The sequence below is a fragment of the Marmota flaviventris genome, chromosome 1 (assembly GCF_047511675.1).
Source record: "Marmota flaviventris isolate mMarFla1 chromosome 1, mMarFla1.hap1, whole genome shotgun sequence".
NCBI lineage: Eukaryota > Metazoa > Chordata > Mammalia > Rodentia > Sciuridae > Marmota > Marmota flaviventris.
In genome coordinates, this window is record NC_092498.1 from 200,031,702 (window position 1) to 200,051,895 (window position 20,194).

At 47.2% G+C, this 20,194-nt stretch overlaps 1 protein-coding gene across 1 annotated transcript in view; it reads left to right on the forward strand.

The window, feature by feature from the left end:
- Positions 1-576: 576 nt before the first annotated feature.
- Vipr1 (vasoactive intestinal peptide receptor 1) overlaps positions 577-20,194 on the forward strand; it is a 40,515-nt gene continuing 20,897 nt past the window's right edge. The window contains exons 1-2 of the mRNA XM_027932430.2: positions 577-652; positions 5,428-5,535. Coding sequence (XP_027788231.2) covers positions 592-652; positions 5,428-5,535 — 169 coding nt within the window. The 5' untranslated portion in view covers positions 577-591. The remainder of the gene's footprint in view (positions 653-5,427; positions 5,536-20,194) is intronic.

Here is a 20,194-nt window from a genome sequence, read left to right on the forward strand (position 1 = left end):
TCAGAAGCTGCAAAATGCCTCTGTTCCCGGATTCCTCCAAGGCCTGGCCACACAAATTGGAAGCTGGAATCCAGCTCCTCAGAACAGGGTAGGCCAGCTGAGCCCCAGCCATCTAGGGAGACTGAGGTAAGGGTAGAGAACCCCAAACCAAGCTGGAGAATGGCAGACTCCAATGGACCACCTTGGGGATCTAAGGAGAGGCTCTCTTATCCCTTGCCAGGGTCATGCTACCACTTACAGTCAAAGCAGCGTTACTGGGGAGCCACCTAGAAGCCATGACAGTGCTCTCAAAGTAGACGAACTTTGGGAATAATGGACAATAATTTGGGGTCAGATCTAGGTCAGGGTCAGGGTCCAGTCTGGGCCTAGGATGGATATGTAGTCTGGGGTTGGGATGGGGGTTCAGTATGGTATTTGGATCACCCCAGGGAAGTCCTGACTGGGTCCTACCTGGTCCCATGCTCCTGGAAATCGTGGATGAGAGGCAGGCTGTGGACAAGGCTGACAAGCACCCCTCCCCCCCGTCCCCCATCTGTTTCCCTGCAGGGCGGCCGGGCAGCCAGATTGCAGCAGGAATGTGATTATCTGCAGATGATCGAGGTGCAGCACAAGGAGTGCCTGGAGGAGGCCCAGCTGGAGAATGAGACAGCAGGTGAGGCCCCGTGGGAAGAGAGGAGCCGCAGACCCCATGGAGCCCCATGTCTCCTCCTGTTGTGAGCTGAAGTCCAAGTCACATACACTCCACTTTGGTTAGATGGAGATCACAAGGGACAGGGATTGCCCCACAGAGCTGCTAGGTGGTAAGTTGGGAGAAAGAAGGTCGAACAGGTCTTCCTGTTCTCCTCACCCTACCCCAGGTCTGGGGAGCTCCCAGCGATCAACAAAGAACCTACTGATTTGGGGCTCTGAAATTGGTGGAGGATCCAACTTTACTTTGGGGGGTTCAAAATGAGTGGGGATGATACTTATGGCTGCTGACCCATCCAGGATGGAGGTCCAGGGTTCTAGGTGATAGAGGCTTATGGACAAGAAGGCAGGCAAGTTCCAGGACACCCAGCCCAGCCCATAGAAAGGCTGGAGTAGCTGCCCAATGGGAGCACTACTGAATCAAGTCTCTAGCCACGGACTTGGTTAGAGCCAGGAGGAAGAGTGGGGCATTCAGTCAGCGACCTCCACAGGGACTACCTGGAAGCTCAAAGCCATCTTGGAAATGCAGAGCAAGGAGTACTAGGCTAGTCTGGACAAATCTGGAATACTTAATCATAAGAGAAGCTGGAGCCCTGCTTCTTTCTCCCAACCCTAAATGCTGCCAGCACAACACCCAAAGGACTAACAGTGACACTGCCCATACATAATAGTCCTTAGGCACACACAGTGGCCTACCCATCCCAACCCACCATCAGCAGGCCCAATGAACCATCAGTTCATTGTCCTGCTTAGTAGACCAGTCAAGGTCAGCCCTAGAGGCTGAGCACATGAGAGTCCCTGCTGCTCCTCCTCAAGGATCTGGGAGAACTCCAGCCTGGTAGTATGAATAGTGGTACCCAGCTGCCCAGGACAGGGCCACCAGGACAGCTCAGCAACAGGAGGTTGAGCCAGATTTTGGAGGGTGAACAGGTTTAGAGAAGCTGGGAAAGTGGGGATACCAAGGCAGACTGCCTGTTGAGAGCCAGGCGGGTCAGGTTCAAGGCTCACTGGGGATAGAAGTTGGTTCCTTAGGCAGAGAGTGAAGTAACTGCATCTGCTCTGGGCCTCCGTCCCAGGTCATCTCCACAAGGCTGGGCTTACAGGGATGGGACAGCCTGTAAGAGTCAGGAGCACCTCTCTGCCCTGCTGGGTTCTCCAGATCCCCAGCCATGGCCCTGAGGCTGACAGTTATGGAACCTCTCCTGAGCCCCTGCTCCTTGGCTCTGATGCCCAAGCTCTATCTCTTGCACACATAAGTGAGGGTATGTGACCTCACAGATGGGCCTTGCCCCTTACAGGGTAAAATGCCCCTGTCTCCTGAGTCCAGGACTGAGGCTGGGTCAAGGGGTAGCTGGACTTGCCCTCTGCCTATGTGCCCCATACTGCCCTTGTGAGGGTAGAGAGGAGGATCAGGCTGCAGACAGGCCCTAGCAGGCCTCCAGATCATGGGCTGGCCTGGGAGACCCAGACCCCAGACTCTAGGCCCCACTTTAGCGCCTTCCCAGCCCTGGGGCAGGCCACCTCGTGATGTTGATGAGATCACTGCTGGCACCTGGTGCCTGTTGAGTGCCAACACCCTGTCATTCGGCAGCCAGCCTGAGATCCAGGGGAGGGCAGGCGTAGGTCTATGGGCTGTGAGTCTGCCCGTGACCTTGTGTGGGACTGGGTGTGTGTTTCTGTACATGTGAGTTCACACTTCTGGTGCATACCTATCTGGGGTTCTGTCTGTCTCTCTGGGGTCTGTTGCTCTGACTCTGAGTATCCCCAGGAGTCGTGGATGTGTGCCTGTGCATGGCTAGATGCATCTGCCTGGTATCCTGTACCCCTGTGTGTCAATTTGTGAGCATTTCTATTCGAGTAAATGTCCATGGTATGCTCAGATGGGTCTGTCCTTGTGCATGTCTGTCTCTGTGAATTGTGTGGCCCTCTGTACCTGTTTGCTTGTGTCTAGTCTTCTCATGTCCATGTAAGTATCTGTGTCTGTGTGTATGTGTGTGTGTGTGTGTGTGCGCGTGCCTGGGGTTCTGTGTGTCTCTTTGTGCATGCACTTCTAGAAAATGACACGGCAGAGGCCCAATGCCACCCTGCCTTGCCATTCCTTATTTCATGCCTCAGGGTGGGCTTTCCTATTGGGATAACAACCCCACCCAGTGGGCACACAAAAAATATTCCCAGGCCAACAGGCCATTCCACATACCAAGCATTTTCATGGCTATGACCCCTCCACTTCTTCCCTGACCCTGCTACCTCAGCAACCAGTCCTACCCTGACTTCTACAAGAGGCTTCCCCGAACACATCCCCCATATTGTCCTCTTCCCTGGCTTCCTGCCTTACTTGATGGCCTGCACCCCAGGACCAGTTGTTTGGTTGTGATTCCTTGAGGCCCAATGTGACCTACCTGAGGTCAGGGCCTAGTCTCCCTCTCTTCTGATCCACCTCTGGTGAAGCCAAGTTCCGGGCCAGAAGCCGGGTTCTGAATCGGCTCCCCAGACTGTGCTGGCAGCTGGAGCTTCAGAGAGTCTGAAGTCTGGAGGGGACCCCAGACAACAGTAGCTGGCCTACAAAACAGGGTGTGGCAGGCACTGTCAGAGAAGGGTAAACAAAGTCCAGCAGCAACCAAATCCCCAGAGAAATGTCTTGGAGCCCTTCAAACCAGCAGTGGGAACAGGCGAATAGGCTGCACCTCCTACCAGCAAGGTGACCTTCAGCTATGCCTAATCATGATGCCTTAGTTTCCTCAGATGTGAAGTGGAAGGGTTAAATAAGCTATTCCTTTAAAGAGGGCAGAACAGTGCCAGGCACATACCAAGCCTACATGTGTTTGATATTAACAGGGTCTTAAACCATAAGCAGAATTTGACTGGCCCGACAGGCTTCTACGTGGCCTCAAGAGAGGCTGGCACAGGAAAGGAGGAGAACCGGCAGCCAGACCAAGGCTGCAGGTGCTCTTGGGGTAGGTTGGGGTGGAAGCGGTTGGAGCGCACGAGGAAGGGAGACTAGTCCGACCAGACCCCAGGGTTCAAGTGTCTTCTTCAGCCTTTAGCTGCAGGTGCCACCTGACTACTGCAAACCCAGAGGTCCCTGCCTCCAGTCTCCACTCCCACCGCTGCCCCAATCCAGCACTCAGAGTCTCTTCCCCTAAGTGGGGACATCCCTCCACCTCCTCTTCCCAGGCCCCCTTCTTGGGAACTTGTGAACCTTCGGACCTGGGCTGGGCTGGGCTTGGCCCAGCTGGCGTTGACTTTGGCTCAGGGGTTGGGTTTCCTGAGCAAATCTATGGGACTGGCAGGATTGCAAAGAGACAATTAAGCCTCCCTCAGGGGAGGGGGTCCAGAGTAGTTGTAGTCACTCAAGGGCACCCTGATCCTAAAGAGGCAAAATTATGGCATTTGCATCTGCCTAGTAAATCAGATCTCTGGAGATGCCCCTGACTAGCCAGGTCCTGCAAAACTCATAGCTACACAGTGAAGCCCACAGCCTGTGCTGCAGGCTTTTCTCTGATGCCCCATCACCATTCCTAACCCAACTGAGCTGGAGACATTTGTTCTGATGTGTGAGCTTTATGCAGAGTCTCAAAACCTAGATGAACCCTAATATACTTGTCACCCCATTGTACCCAACACCTCCTTTTTATAACAACATTTTTTCTAAGGTCTCTTTTTACTATTATAAAATGAGATTCACAATCCACTCATATTCATTCTTTAAAAAAAAATTAGGGTTTATAATCGGCCCTTCTGGGACATGTTTTGCTTTTTGAATGTGTCGTAAAAGTCTTGTTTGTGTCAGTAAAGAAGGATCTATCACCATTGTTGAAATTCCTTAAACTGCTGCTGATGAGAATTTTGTGATACATTTTTGAAATCTAAATGTCAGTTTTCTCAAAAATCGTAAAAAGAAAGGTCATTGTGCTACCAAAAAAAGATGTTCTAGCTATAATATGAAAGACAAACAAAAAGGAAAGTAACTTATAATACAATGCTGTGTACACATTCAGGCATGATTGCACTAAAAGATAAGAAGATATGGTCTGAAGGTTGTACCTATAAATATAAATTCTGGGAATGTGAGGGCAATAAATGCAGATTGATATATGCAGGTGGTTATATCAGTGACTCAAATATCACAAACAGTGTTGCTGTGGGTAACATGATTTCCCAAATCATCAAATGACTCTAAAGTTCAGAACAAAACAAGGTATATTCCTCTCCCCCTTTTCTCAATGGTTACATTCCTAGAAAACTTCATGCATGTTAAGCCTGTGCAAAAAGCACTTTACGTTTTTACGTAAAATAGAGCAAGAGTCCAAGCTCTGGTCATTGCAAAAGGTTTTCATCTACACAGATGCCCAGTGGCACATCTGAAAGTCATGCAGAATGTAAGAGGATTTATCACTGTGTAGGACCATCCAGGTCACCTGCCTGGCATCCCTGGTTACTGCCCATCAAATACCAGATGAAGCCTTCCATCACTGCAATAAACAAAACCTCCAAGCATTCAAAACACCCCAAAGGGGCACTCCATCCCTCACTGAGGACCATGGAGTGGTAGTCATGCCTTCTCTCCCCTCTCCCTGTCAGGACATGTCCTGAACAGCCTTGGCAAGTCTGTGCCTCCCCTCTCAGACTGGAGCTCCTCAAAGGTAAGAGACTGTCCGGAGGAGGAATAGAGTGGTACCTGTGAGCTCAGGTCCCAGGGCTTCTCTGGTGACCCATGTGTCCTCTGCCTTCACCACACAGGCTGCAGCAAGATGTGGGACAACCTTACCTGCTGGCCGGCTACCCCTCGGGGCCAGGTAGTCGTCTTGGCCTGCCCCCTCATCTTCAAGCTCTTCTCCCCCATTCAAGGTAAGAATCCTGGTCTGAAGGGCAGGAGCTATGGTGGTGTATGTGCGCCTGCTGGAGTAGGGCCTCCCTTTCTCAAGGAAGGGGAAAGGCAAAGGGACGTAGACAAAGGGGTTGGAGTGATGGGGGGTGACAGGGGAAGCAACAACCCTGGATCTTTGAAGGACTCAGGGGATTTGATTAGCTCTTCACAGAGAGATAAGAATGTGGGAAGGGCTCACTAAATATTTGCTTAACAATTGATAACTGATTGACTGACAGGTGCTTGATTAAATTATGGCTCCCGTGTTCCTGTTGTCTTGGGTTGGTTGTGATTCAGTCTTTTGCTGCCTGGAGCCGATGGTCTTTTGGGCTCCATGAAACTGCCACACAGCTTTGCTTACACACATTGTCTTGTTCTGCTTAAATGAATGTTCACATGTGAGACAGAAATTTTAAAAAAGGGAACTCTTTAGGAAGTGGGTTTTCTTGCTCCTGAGTCATTAGAAGCCTCCAACACACGGTCATTCGTTCTTCCTTTCAGTGGATGAAGTACCTGCTAGTACACGAAGAACAGGGTTAGACAACAGTATGAAGGGGTTACTAGAAACAACCACCCTCTGCCTGCCTTCTGGGGGAGCAAGGATCTAGCTGGAGAGGCATTTAATGTGGCAATAAATAAATATGTCATAAGGGGTCAGAAGTTCTGGGAAGGAGAAAGAAGAGAGCGAGGGCACTGTACGGCAGGTGTTTACAAACAGCATTTCTAAGGAGGTGATGCTTCAGCTAACAGTGTGAAGACCTGGAGGTGAGAAAGGGTCACTAGGCAGAGATCCTGAGCCAGGGGATAAGTGTGAGAGAGAATCACTAACTGTACAATAAATATTTAAGGAAACCCCTGAAGGATGGCATGGCTGGAGTTCAGAGGAAGGAGGTGAGGGTAGATACAGACTCTGCAGGGCATTGATGACCTATGTGAGTTTTGTCCCAAGTCTGGTGAGAAGCCATCGGGGATTTGGAGCAGTGGACAGGCATGGTCCAATTTAGGTTCTTGTTGGAAACTCTGGTTTCTCTGAGAGGGAAATGGGAAGACTCAGTGACAAGGCATACAATATTTGATGGTGGCTTGAATTCAGTTAGAAACTGTGGTGGAGGAGAAAAGTGTGAGAGGTTTGTGTAATGACAGTGTGGAGGTGAGAGAGGGGACAGAGAGAGAATGTACATGCACTCCACACCAGTCCAGGTTGCATGAAAGTGTAGGAGGAGCTATAAGGGGGCAGGAAGGATCCAGAGAATAGCAGGATGGATGGAGAGAACTGAGGGAGGAGGAGAGAATATGGAAAGAATGGATAGAAGAGCAATGTGGTGAAGTGAACTGGTAAAGGATTAGGATGGATGGAGAGAAGAGAGACAGGGGAACATGATGGACAGAGAGGACTGAGTAAAGAGGGGATGGTTGTGGGATAAGGAGTTAGAAAGGATTGGGGTGGGTGTAGGGAACTGAAGGAGGAAAGGGGTGTAATGAGAAGACTGAGAGAGGAGCAGGATAGAGGAGGAGTATGGGAGGAGCATAGTTACATGGAGATGACTGAGGGAGGAGCAGGATGGATAAACAGGTCTCCTCAGTTCTCTCCATCCATCCTTCTCCATAACTCCTACTGATCACAGCACTGTTCCTCTTTCCTCGGGCCTCTTCATCCACCCCTGGTCCCGCCTTGGACCCATACATCCACCCTGTTCTTTTCTCAATCCTTTCCTTCCATCCTGCTCCTCCCTCTGTCCTCTCCATCCTTGCTGCTCCTTCCTCCTCCTCACTGTGTCCTCTCCATCTGCCACGTGCCTCCCCAGGTCTGCCTGGTCCACATAGTTCCTCCATCTTGATTTTCCTACCATCCTGATCCTGCCTCACTGCTCCATATCCATGACAATTCTCTTCTCCTGCCATCCTTTCCAGCCATCCTGCTCCTCCCTCAATCCTCTCAGTCCACCATGCTTCTTCCTCTCTCCTACACATCCTGGATCAGGATGGTTGGAGAGGACCACATAAGGAGCAGTGTGGAAGGCGAGAGAGGGTGGGACAGCATGCATGGAGAGGACTGAGCGAGAAGCAGCATAAATGAAGAGGATTAGGGGAGGAGCAGGGTGAAGGGAGAGGACTGAGGGAGTAACCAGCTTGACCTAGAAGACAAAGAGAGGAGATGGATGAATGGAGAGGACTTAAGGAAAACAAGTACAGATGGACAAGACAGAAAGGGGAACACGAAGGGTAAGGAGGAATGAGAGTTGCGGCACTAAAAGGAGAGGACAGAGGGAGGACTGTGTGAATAAAGAGAACTGAGGGAGGAGAAGGAAGGATGAGGAGGAGCCACCAGGGAGCAGGCTGAACCCAGAGGGCTGAAGTAGGAGCAGGTTGGAATGAGATAACCGAGGGAGGAGTTGGATACAGGCAGAATACCGAAGGGATTATAGGAGGACAGAGGGCTAAACCAGGCAGATGAAAAAGACTAAGGGAGGAAAGGGAATGAAAAGGTCCTAGGGAAGAGCATGACTGATGAGGATGAATGACAGAAAATGATGTTAATGTGGAAACTAAGTGCAGAGGAAAAATGGATGGAGAGGATCAAGGAAGGAACACCACTTATGAGGTGGTGCAAGGAGAGAGCACGGTTTACGGAGAGGACTGAGGGAGCTTCACTGTGAGAAAGGCAGGTTGTGTGGGGTAGAAAGGGGGACAGTCACCCTGAATTGACAGGACTGAGGTAGGAACAGGATGGCTTTAGATGAGAAGTGTGAAGGTGAGGGAAGATAGATGGGGAGGAGTGAAGGAAGAACTGGGCGGGAAAGCAGGAGTGAGGGGGAAACAGGGTTGGATGGGGAGGACTGAGCAGGTTGGATATGAAGGAATGAGTGAGCAGCAGGGCTGGATGGTGATGCCTGGTACAGGAACAAGAAGTATGCAGATGAGGAAAGAGGGGGAATATGGGTAGTGAACAGAATGGTGGGGGATTATCAAGATGGACGAGGAAGGAGAAAGATGGAGAGGACTGAGGGTAGAGCAGGGTGGATGGAGAAGACTATGAGATGAGCCATTTATTTTTTTTTTCTTCTTGTCAATCAAATCTCTTTCATTTCTTTTTTTTTTAAATTTTGTATTGTTGGCTGTTCAAAACATTACATAGTTCTTGATATATCATATTTCACACTTTGATTCAAGTGGGTTATGAACTCCCATTTTTACCCCATATACAGATTGCAGAATTACATCAGTTACACATCCATTGATTTACATATTGCCATACTAGTGTCTGTTGTGTTCTGCTGCCTTTCCTATCCTCTACTATCCCCCCTCCCCTTCCCTCCCCTCCCCTCCCCTCTTCTCTCTCTACCCCCTCTACTGTCATTCATTTCTCCCCCTTGTATTATTTTTCCCTTTCCCCTCACTTCCTCTTGTGTGTACTTTTGTATAACCCTGAGGGTCTCCTTCCATTTCCATGCAATTTCCCCTTCTCTCTCCCTTTCCCTCCCACGTCTCATCCCTGTTTAATGTTAATCTTCTTCTCCTGCTCTTCGTCCCTACTCTGTTCTTAGTTACTCTCCTTATATCAAAGAAGACATTTGGCATTTGTTTTTTAGGGATTGGCTAGCTTCACTTAGCATAATCTGCTCTAATGCCATCCATTTCCCTGCAAATTCTATGATTTTGTCATTTTTTAATGCAGAGTAATACTCCATTGTGTATAAATGCCACATTTTTTTTTATCCATTCGTCTATTGAAGGGCATCTAGGTTGGTTCCACAGTCTTGCTATTGTGAATTGTGCTGCTATGAACATCAATGTAGCGGTGTCCCTGTAGCATGCTCTTTTTAGGTCTTTAGGGAATAGACCGAGAAGGGGAATAGCTGGGTCAAATGGTGGCTCCATTCCCAGCTTTCCAAGAAATCTCCATACTGCTTTCCAAATTGGCTGCACCAATTTGCAGTCCCACCAGCAATGTACAAGTGTACCCTTTTCCCCACATCCTCGCCAGCACTTGTTGTTGTTTGACTTCATAATGGCTGCCAATCTTACTGGAGTGAGATGGTATCTTAGGGTGGTTTTGATTTGCATTTCTCTGACTGCTAGAGATGGTGAGCATTTTTTCATGTACTTGTTGATTGACTGTATGTCCTCCTCTGAGAAGTGTCTGTTCAGATCCTTGGCCCATTTGTTGATTGGGTTGTTTGTTTTCTTATTGTCTAATTTTTTGAGTTCTTTGTATACTCTGGATATTAGGGCTCTATCTGAAGTGTGAGGAGTAAAGATTTGTTCCCAGGGTGTAGGCTCCCTATTTACCTCTCTTATTGTTTCTTTTGCTGAGAAAAAACTTTTTAGTTTGAGTAAGTCCCATTTGTTGATTCTAGTTATTAACTTTTGTGCTATGGGTGTCCTATTGAGGAATTTGGAGCCCGACCCCACTGTATGTAGATCGTAGCCAACTTTTTCTTCTATCAGACGGCGTGTCTCTGATTTGATATCAAGCTCCTTGATCCATTTTGAATTAACTTTTGTGCATGGCGAGAGAAAGGGATTCAGTTTCATTTTGTTGCATATGGATTTCCAGTTTTCCCAGCACCATTTGTTGAAGATGCTGTCCTTCCTCCATTGCATGCTTTTAGCCCCTTTATCAAATATAAGATAGTTGTAGTTTTGTGGATTGGTTTCTGTGTCCTCTATTCTGTACCATTGGTCCACCCGCCTGTTTTGGTACCAGTACCATGCTGTTTTTGTTACTATTGCTCTGTAGTATAGTTTCAAGTCTGGTATCGCTATACCGCCTGATTCACAATTCCTGCTTAGCATTGTTTTTGCTGTTCTGGGTCTTTTATTTTTCCATATGAATTTCATGATTTCTTTCTCTATTTCTACAAGAAATGCCGTTGGGATTTTGATTGGCATTGCATTAAACCTATAGAGAACTTTTGGTAATATCGCCATTTTGATGATGTTAGTTCTGCCTATCCATGAACAGGGTATATTTTTCCATCTTCTAAGATCTTCTTCTATTTCTCTCTTTAGGGTTCTGTAGTTTTCATTGTATAAGTCTTTCACCTCTTTTGTTAGGTTGATTCCCAAGTATTTTATTTTTTTTAACATATTGTGAATGGAGTGGTTGTCCTCATTTCCATTTCAGAGGATTTGTCGCTGATATACAGGAATGCCTTTGATTTATGCGTGTTGATTTTATATCCTGCCACTTTGCTGAATTCATTTATTAGCTCTAATAGTTTCTTTGTAGACCCTTTTGGGTCTGCTAGGTATAGAATCATGTCATCTGCAAATAGTGATAATTTAAGTTCTTCTTTTCCTATTTTTATGCCTTTAATTTCTTTCGTCTGTCTAATTGCTCTGGCCAGTGTTTCGAGAACTATGTTGAACAGAAGTGGAGAGAGAGGGCATCCCTGTCTTGTTCCAGATTTTAGAGGGAATGCCTTCAATTTTTCTCCATTCAGAATGATGCTAGCCTGAGGCTTAGCATAGATTGCTTTTACAATATTGAGGTATGTTCCTGTTATCCCTAGTTTTTCTAGAGTTTTGAACATAAAGGGATGCTGTACTTTGTCGAATGCTTTTTCCGCATCTATCAAGATGATCATATGGTTCTTATTTTTAAGTCTATTGATGTGGTGAATAACATTTATTGATTTCTGTATATTGAACCAGCCTTGCATCCCAGGGATGAATCCTACTTGATCATGGTGCACAATTTTTTTGATATGTTTTTGTATCCGATTCGCCAGAATTTTATTGAGGATTTTTGCATCTAGGTTCATTAGAGATATTGGTCTGTAGTTTTCTTTCTTTGAAGTGTCTTTGTCTGGTTTAGGTATCAGGGTGATGTTGGCCTCGTAGAATGAATTTGGAAGTTCTCCCTCTTTTTCTATTTCCTGAAGTAGCTTGAAAAGTATTGGTATTAGTTCCTCTTTAAAGGTTTTGTAAAACTCTGCTGTATACCCATCCGGTCCTGGGCTTTTCTTAGTTGGTAGTCTTTTGATGGTTTCTTCTATTTCCTCAATTGATATTGGTCTGTTTAGGTTGTCTATATCCTCCTGACTCAATCTGGGCAGATCATATGACTTAAGAAATTTATCGATGCCTTCACTATCTTCTAATTAATTGGAGTATAAGGATTCAAAATAATTTTTGATTATCTTCTGTATTTCTGAAGTGTCTGTTGTGATATTGCCTTTTTCATCCCGTATGCTAGTAATTTGAGTTCTCTCTCTTCTCTTCGCTAGCATGGCTAAGGGTCTGTCGATTTTGTTTATTTTTTCAAAGAACCAACTTTTAGTTTTGTCAATTTTTTCAATTGTTTCTTTTGTTTCGATTTCATTAATTTCAGCTCTGATTTTAATTATTTCTTGCCTTCTACTTCTTTTGCTGTTGTTTTGCTCTTCTTTTTCTAGGATTTTGAGATGAAGTATGAGATCATTTATTTGTTGGTTTTTTCTTTTTTTAAGGAATGAACTCCAAGCAATGAATTTTCCTCTTAGAACTGCTTTCAATGTGTCCCATAGATTCTGATATGTTGTGTCTGTGTTTTCATTTATCTCTAAGAATTTTTTAATTTCCTCCTTGATGTCTTCTATAACCCATTGATCATTCAGTAACCTATTGTTCATTCTCCAAGTGATGTATGCTTTTTCCTTCCTTCTTTTATCATTGATTTTCAGTTTCATTCCATTATGATCAGATAAGATGCATGGTATTATCTCTACTCCTTTATATTGTCTAAGAGTTGCCCTGTGACATAATATATGATCTATTTTTGAGAAGGATCAATGTGCTGCTGAGAAAAAAGTGTAACTGCTTGATGTTGGGTGGTATATTCTATATATGTCAATTAAGTCTAGGTTATTAATTGTGTTATTGAGTTCTATAGTTTCCTTACTCAACTTTTGTTTGGAAGATCTGTCCAGTGGCGAGAGAGGTGTGTTGAAGTCTCCCATGATTATTGTATGGTGGTCTATTAGACTCTTGAACTTGAGAAGAGTTTGTTTGATGAACATAGCTGCACCATTGTTTGGGGCATATATATTTATGATTGTTATGTCTTGTTGGTGTATGGTTCCCTTAAGCAGTATGTAGTGTCCCTCTTTATCCCTTTTGATTAACTTTGGCTTGAAATCTATTTTATTTGATATGAGTATGGACACTCCTGCTTGTTTCCGAAGTCCATATGAGTGATATGATTTTTCCCAACCTTTCACCTTCAGCCTATGTATGTCTTTTCCTATCAAATGCGTCTCCTGTAGGCAGCATATTGTTGGGTCTTGTTTTGTGATCCATTCTACTAGCCTGTGTCTCTTAATTGGTGAGTTTAAGCCATTAACATTTAGGGTTATTATTGAGATATGGGTTGTTCTTCCAGCCATATTTGTTTATTTCTGTTACTAAACATGGTTTGTTTTCCTCTTTGATTATTTTCGCCCCCTTTACTGTCCTACCTCCCACTGTTGGTTTTCATTGTTATTTTCCATTTCCTCTTCCTGTAATGTTTTGCCAAGGATGTTTTGAAGAGATGGTTTTCTAGCTGCAAATTCTTTTAACTTTTGTTTATCGTGGAAGGTTTTAATTTCATCTTCCATCCTGAAGCTTAATTTCGCTGGAAACACAATTCTTGGTTGGAACCCATTTTCTTTCAGTGTTTGAAATATGTTATTCCAGGGTCTTCTAGCTTTCAGAGTCTGTGTTGAAAGATCAGCTGTTATCCTGATTGGCTTACCCCTAAATGTAATCTGCTTCCTTTCTCTTGTAGCTTTTAAAATTCTCTCCTTATTCTGTATGTTGGGCATCTTCATTATAATGTGTCTAGGTGTGGATCTCTTATGATTTTGCACATTCGGCGTCCTGTAGGCTTCTAGGATTTGGGATTCTGTCTCATTCTTCAAGTCTGGGAAGTTTTCTCGTATTATTTCATTGAATAGATTGCTCATTCCTTTGGTTTGGAGTTCTGTACCTTCCTGTATCCCAATGACTCTTAAGTTTGGTCTCTTAATGTTATCCCATATTTCTTGGATGTTCTGCTCATGGTTTCTTAACAGTCTTGCTGAGCTGTCTATGTTCTTTTCAAGTTGAAATACTTTATCTTCATTGTCTGATGTTCTATCTTCTAAGTGTTCTACTCTGCTGGTAGTATTCTCCATTGAGTTTTTAAGTTGGTTTATTGCTTCCTGCATTTCTAGGATTTCTGTTTGTTTGTTTTTTATAACCTCTATCTCCCTGTATAGTTGATCCTTTGCTTCCTGGATTTGTTTGTGTAATTCATTGTCGAAGTGATCTTTCATTGTCTGATTTTGCTGTCTAATGTCTTCCTTGATACTCCAGATCATCTGAAGCATGTATATCCTGAATTCTTTATCTGACATTCCATCTGCTGCAGCTGTTACCTCTTCTAAAGTTGAGTTGACCTGCATTGCTTGTGGTCCTTTCTTTCCTTGTCTTTTCATACTGCTTGCGTTTCTTTCTGCTTGGTGAAACTGTTGTGTTTTTGAAATGTTTTTTTCCCCTATATATTTATATTGCTCTTGTATAGTTGAAAAGTCTCCCTTGCAGGGTTGGGCGGCAGTCTGCCTACCTTGCAGGCACGGGCGGCGGCTCTGCTCTCTCCTTACTCCAATTGGAGTGTCGTGACTACCACGCCAGCAGGTCACTGGGCCTGTTCCGGGCACGGGCGGCGGCTCTGTTCTGCCCCTACTTCAATTGGGGTGACGAGTGTACCACGCCGGCAGGCCACCGGGCCTGATCCGCCGGTCGGTTGCAGGTCTGCCTACCCTGCAGGTGCGGGCGGCGGCTCTGCTCTGCCCCCCCTCCAATTGGTGTGACTTGTCTACCACACCCGCGGACCGCTGGGCCTGTTCCGGGCGCGGGCGAAGTCTCTGTTCTGTTCCTACTCCAATTGGAGTGACGTGCCTACCACCCCGGCCGGCCGCTGGGTCTGTTCCACCGGTCAGTCGCAGGTCTGCCTACCTTGCGGGCACGGGCGGCGGCTCTGCTCTGCCCCTACTCCAAATGGGGTGACGTGTCTGTCGCACCGGCAGGCCACTGGGCCTGTCCCGCTGGTCGGTCGCAGGTCTGCCCACCTTTCGGGCACGGGCGGCGGCTCTGCCCTGCCCCTCCTACCACGTCTGCGGACCGCTGGGCCTGATCTGCAGGTTGGTCGCAGGTCTGCTCACCCTGCGGGCACGGGTGGCGGTTCCGCTCCGCCCCCACTCCAATTGGGGTCACGTGACCACCACACCGGCGGGGCCTGATCCGGGCGCGGGCGAAGGCTCTGCTCTGCCCCTACTCCAGTTGGGGTGACGTGTGTACCACACTGGCAGGCCGCTGGGCCTGATCCGCCAGTCTGTCGCAGGTCTGCTCGAGATGAGCCATTTAGATGAGCAGAAGAAAGGAAAGGGAAAGTTGATGGAGAGGACCAAAGAAAGGTCAGTTGATGAGGACTGATGACAGAGCAGGATGGAAGAAGAGTCCTGAGGGAGAAGAAGTGATGGAGAGGGGTGAGGAGATGACGAGGAGAGTGAGGACAGAGGAATGAAGCAGGTGAATGAAAGTTGGAGGGGTGAGCAAGGCTGAGGAGAAGGTGTGAGGGAGGATCAGGGAGGAGGGAGAAGGAGGAGGATGGCAGAAGACTGAGAGAGGATGACTGATCATGAGGAAGAGGAGGGGAGGGCAGGGTCTAAGGAGAGGACGGAGGAAGATGTTCTCTGGATGTACAGGACAAAGGGAGGAACATGATGGATTTGGAGCAGGAGATGTGATGGAGGAGAAGGATGGGTGAGGATGTTGATGAAATGGATTAATGAAGGGAGTTTGGAAGGAGGAGGGCAGCATGGAGAGATTCAGGACACATATGGAAGAAGGGTGGAGTGGCAGGGCTGGAGGGAGAGAACTGAGATGATCAAGGTTGACGGGTAGTGAGGGAGGATCAGTGTGAATGCAAAATACTGAAGGAGAAGCAAGATGCATGGAGAGGACAAAAGAAGTAGGGTATTTGTGGCAGAGGAGGAGTGAGGGAGGAGCAGGTTTAATGGAGAGGACTGAGGGAGGAGCAGGATGGATGAAGAGGACTGAGCCAGGAGCTGGAGGGCTGGACAGGATGCCTCAGTACACTCCATCATCCTGCTCCCCCAGCACCCCTCCTAACCTCAGACCTCCTTGTCTTACAGCCTTCTCTGTCCAGCCGTGCTCTTACCTCAGTCCTCTTCAACCTGCTGCTATTGCCCTCTCAGTCCTCTCTATCCATCCTGCTCCTCCCTCAATTCTCTCCTCCTACTGCTCTGTCCTCAATCCTCTCCTCCTACTGCTCTGTCCTCACTCCTTCCTCTGTCCCCTGCATCCACCGTGACACTCCATCGCCTCTCCTCATCCACATTGCTCCTCCATCCCTTTTCCTTTCCATACTGCTCCTCCCTAATTGCTCCTCAACAGCAACTCTCCTTCCTCTAGAACCTCTCTAACCATGATACTCCCTTCTTTAGTCCTCTTCATCCACCATGCTTTTTTCTAACTCTTCCACATCCTTATTCAGGGTGGTTGGAGGGGATCATATAAGGAGAAGTATAGAGGAGTGGGCATGAGAATGCAGCATCACAGACAGAGAGAACCTAGGGATAATGATGGATGGAGAAGATTGAGGGAGGATGAGGATGGATGGAGAGGACTGGAGGTAGGAGAATACTGGGAGAAGATAACCATGGGAGGAGCAGGTTGTATGGGGATTAACTGGGGGAAGGCGTAGATTGGGAAGCGATGACTGAGGAAAGAGGAAGATGAAAGGAGAGGGCTGTGGGAGGGACACATTGGGATAAGAGGACTGAGGGAGGATCTGATGAGTAAAGAGGTCTGAGGGAGAAGCAGGATAAATGGAAAGGGATGGGGGAGGATCACAAGGATGAAAAGGACTGGGGAGGAGTAGGGTAAGATATAGGGAAGATGACTGGAGAGGATTAATAGAGGAAATCGAGGGAGAAGCAGGAATGATTGAGAGGAATGAGGGAGGAGCAGGATAGAGGGAGAGGAGGGAGGGAAGAGGAGGGATGGAAAGAATGAGGGTGATGAGTATTGGGAATAGACATCTAAGGAAGTATCTGGAGGCATAGAGAGGGTGAAAGGAACAGCAGGATGGATGGAGAGGACTGATCGAAGAACAGGATGAATGGAGAGGATTGACAGATGAGTTGAGGGATGGAAAGGACTGAGAGGGGAGTAGGATGGATTTGACAGAACAAAGGGACAAACAGGATGGTAGAAGAGGAAGGGGAAGAATCAGGAGGAATGGAGAGGAGTAGGTTATGGAAAAGATTGGGAGGAAAAGACTGAGGGTGAGGGAGAAACAAATTTGGAGTGAGGAGGAGTTAGGGAGGAGCAAGTTGGATGGAGGGAGAAGGATGGATGGAGAGAAGTGAAAGAGGAACAGGATGGATGTAAAGGAATGAGGGAGGATCAGGATGTATGTACAGGACTGGGGTGAGGAACAGATTGGGAGGAGAGGACTGAGAAGGAACAGATTATTTGAGATAGCTAGAGGAGGAGAATATTAGATGTAGAGAACTGAGAGAGAAACAGGATGGATGGAGAGGACTGGGATGAGAAAGAGATTAGGAGGAGAAGACTGGTGAAGAGCAGGATGGATGAAGAGGAATGGGGAGGATCAGTAAAGATGGAGAGGATGAGGAACAGATTGGGAAGAGAGGACTGAAGGAGGAGGAGAATGGATGATGGAGAGGAATAGGGGAGAAACACAAATTTTGGGTGAGGGTGTGTGAGGGAGGGTCAGGTTGGGTTGAGAGGACTGAGAATCAGGATGCATAGGAAGGAATGAGGGAGTCAGGATGGCTGGAGAGGGTGGATGGAGGAAGAGACTGGGATAAGAGGACTAAAGAATAAGCAGAATGGCTGAAGGAGGAGCAGGATGGATAGAGAGGACTGAGAGGGGAACAGAATGGATGCAGAGGAATGAGTCCAGAGCTAGATGGATAGACAGGCCAGCTCAGGCCACTCCATCCATCTTGCTTCTCCAACATCCCTCATCACCACAGCCCTTTCTTTTCTTCTAACCCTCTCCATTCAATGTCTTTCCTCAGTCTTCTCTGTCCATCCTGCTCCTCCATCACTCCTCCTCTTCATAGCCCTCCTTCTTCAGTCCTCTGCATCCAGCCCTGCTCCTCTCTCAGTCTTCTCCATCTATTGTGCTCCTCACATCAGTTCTCTCCATCATTCCTCAAAATAGCCCTTTCCCTTCTTCAGTTCTCTCTGTACAGCCTTGTTCTGCTCTCAGCCCTCTCCATCCATCCTGCACCTACCTCAGTCCTGTCTATTTGTACTGATTCATTCTTACTCCTTCTTCTCTCCTTTATGTTGACCACGATCCTTCATTCCTTCTCATTATCCACATTTCACTTCCACACTGCTCCTCCTCACTACTCTTCATCCACAACAACTCTTTATCCACTCACTTCTCTCCTACCATCCTATGTCTCCCCCGCCCCACCAGTACTCTCCATCCACCATGCTTCTTTCTAACTCTTCCACATCCTTCAGGGTGGGTGGGGAGAACTATGTGAGGAGAAGTGTAGAAAAGTGAGTGTGAGCATGGAGCACCATGGATGGAGAGGATTGAAGGAGGAGAAGGGTGGATAGAGAAGAGTGAGGGAGGGTCGGGATGGATTAAGAGGACCAGGGGAAGTACATATTGAAAGTAGACATCTCAGAGAGTAGCAGGATGTACAGAAAGGACTGAATGAAGAGTTGGATGGATAGAAAGGACTGAGGGAGGAGCAGGGGAGATGGAGAGGACTGATGGAGCTGCAGGATGGATTGAAAGTACTAAGGGAGGGAGGAACATGGTAGAAGGAGAGGAGTGGATAAGAATCAGTATGGACGGAGAGGACTCATGGTAAGGAATAGATTTGGAGGAAAAGAATGAGGGAAGCACAAGACAGATAGCCAGGAGTGAGGAATAAACAGAAATGTGTAGGCTGAGGAGGAGTTAGGGAGGAGCAGGTTGGGTGGAGAAAACTCAGGGAGGAGCAAGATGGAAGAAAAGACGTGTGGAAGGACCAGGATGGATGATGAGGAATGATAAAGTTTTGGATATGTGTAGACTGGGGGTGGGGGGACATTGGGAGGAGAGGACTGAGGGAAAAGCAGAATAGATGAACAATAGAGAGGGAGGATCAGGATGGGTGTTGAAGACTGATGTGAGAAGAATATTGAGAGAGGAGCAGGATAGAATGAGAGAACTAGGAGAGGAACAGATAACTAAGGGAGGAGCAGAAGTGATAAAGATGAATGAAGGAATATCAGGATGGATGGAGAGGACTGGAGGAGGAACAGATTGGGAGGACAAGACTGAGGAGCAGGGTGGATGAAGAGGACTGTGGGGAGGAGCAGACTGGAAAGAGAGGTCTAACGGAAGAGCAGGATGGATGGAGGAGTGGGAAGGAGGAGCAGGATGGGAGGAAAGGACTAGAGGAGGAATACATTGAAATGAAAGGACTCCATGAAGAACAGAATAAATGGAAATAACTGGGAGAGGAGTAGGATGGATGAAGAGAAATATGAGAGGATCAGAAGGATGCAAAAGACTGGGGTGAGGAAAAGATTGGAAGAAGAGGACTGAGGTAAGAAAGAATGGATGGAGAGAAATGAAGAAGGAGCAGAATGCATGGAGAGTAGTGAGGAAGGAATGGAATGGATGTCAGTACTAGAGGGAGGAACAGATTGGAAGAGAGAACTGAGGGAGAAGCTGGGTGGAAGGAGAGAACTGAGGATGGATAAAGAGGACTGAGAGAGGAGCAAGCAGGATGGGATGTACTGAGGGAAGAGCAGGATAAATGAAGAAGACTTGTGGGGAGAATAGATTGGGAAGAAAGAGCTGAAGAAACACCAGGATGGGTGTAGAAGTACAGGAGAAATGGAAAATTTTTTGTAAGGAGTAGTAGGATGAATGGAGAGGATTGGGCCAGGAGCTGGATGGATAGACAGGTCACCTCCATCTTCACTATTCGTTCTGCTCCCCCAACACCCCTCACTTCCACAGCCCTCCTTCTTGTCTTACAGATCTCTCCATCCATTCCTGCTCTTACCCCAGTCCTCTCCACCCATTCTTCTCCTCTGTTAGTCCTCCTCACCATAACCTTCTTTTTTCAGTTCTCTCCATCCACCTGGCTCCTCCATCATTCCTCATCTTCCACCTGGCTCCTCCATCATTCCTCATCTTCCACCTGGCTCCTCCATCATTCCTCATCATCATAGCCCTCCTTCTTCAGTCCTCTCTATCTAGCCCTGTTCCTCTCTGTTCGCTCTATCCATCCTGTTTCTCCATCATTCGTCTTCATCATATCCCTCCCTCTCCTTTTTCATTCCTCAGTTCAGTCCTGCTTCTCCCGCAGTCCTCTCCACCCTAATGCTCCATCCTCACTCCTTACTCTCCCCTCTACACTGACCATGACCCTCCATCATGCCTCCTCATCACATTGCTCCTCCATCCCTTTTCCTTTCCATACTGCTCCTCCATCACTGCTCCTCTAATAAGACAACCCTCTTTTCATTCAGTCCTTCCTAACCATCCTACTCACACCTCAGTCTTTTCACCCACCATGTTTCTTCCTAGATCTTCCACATTCTGTTTCAGGGCGATTG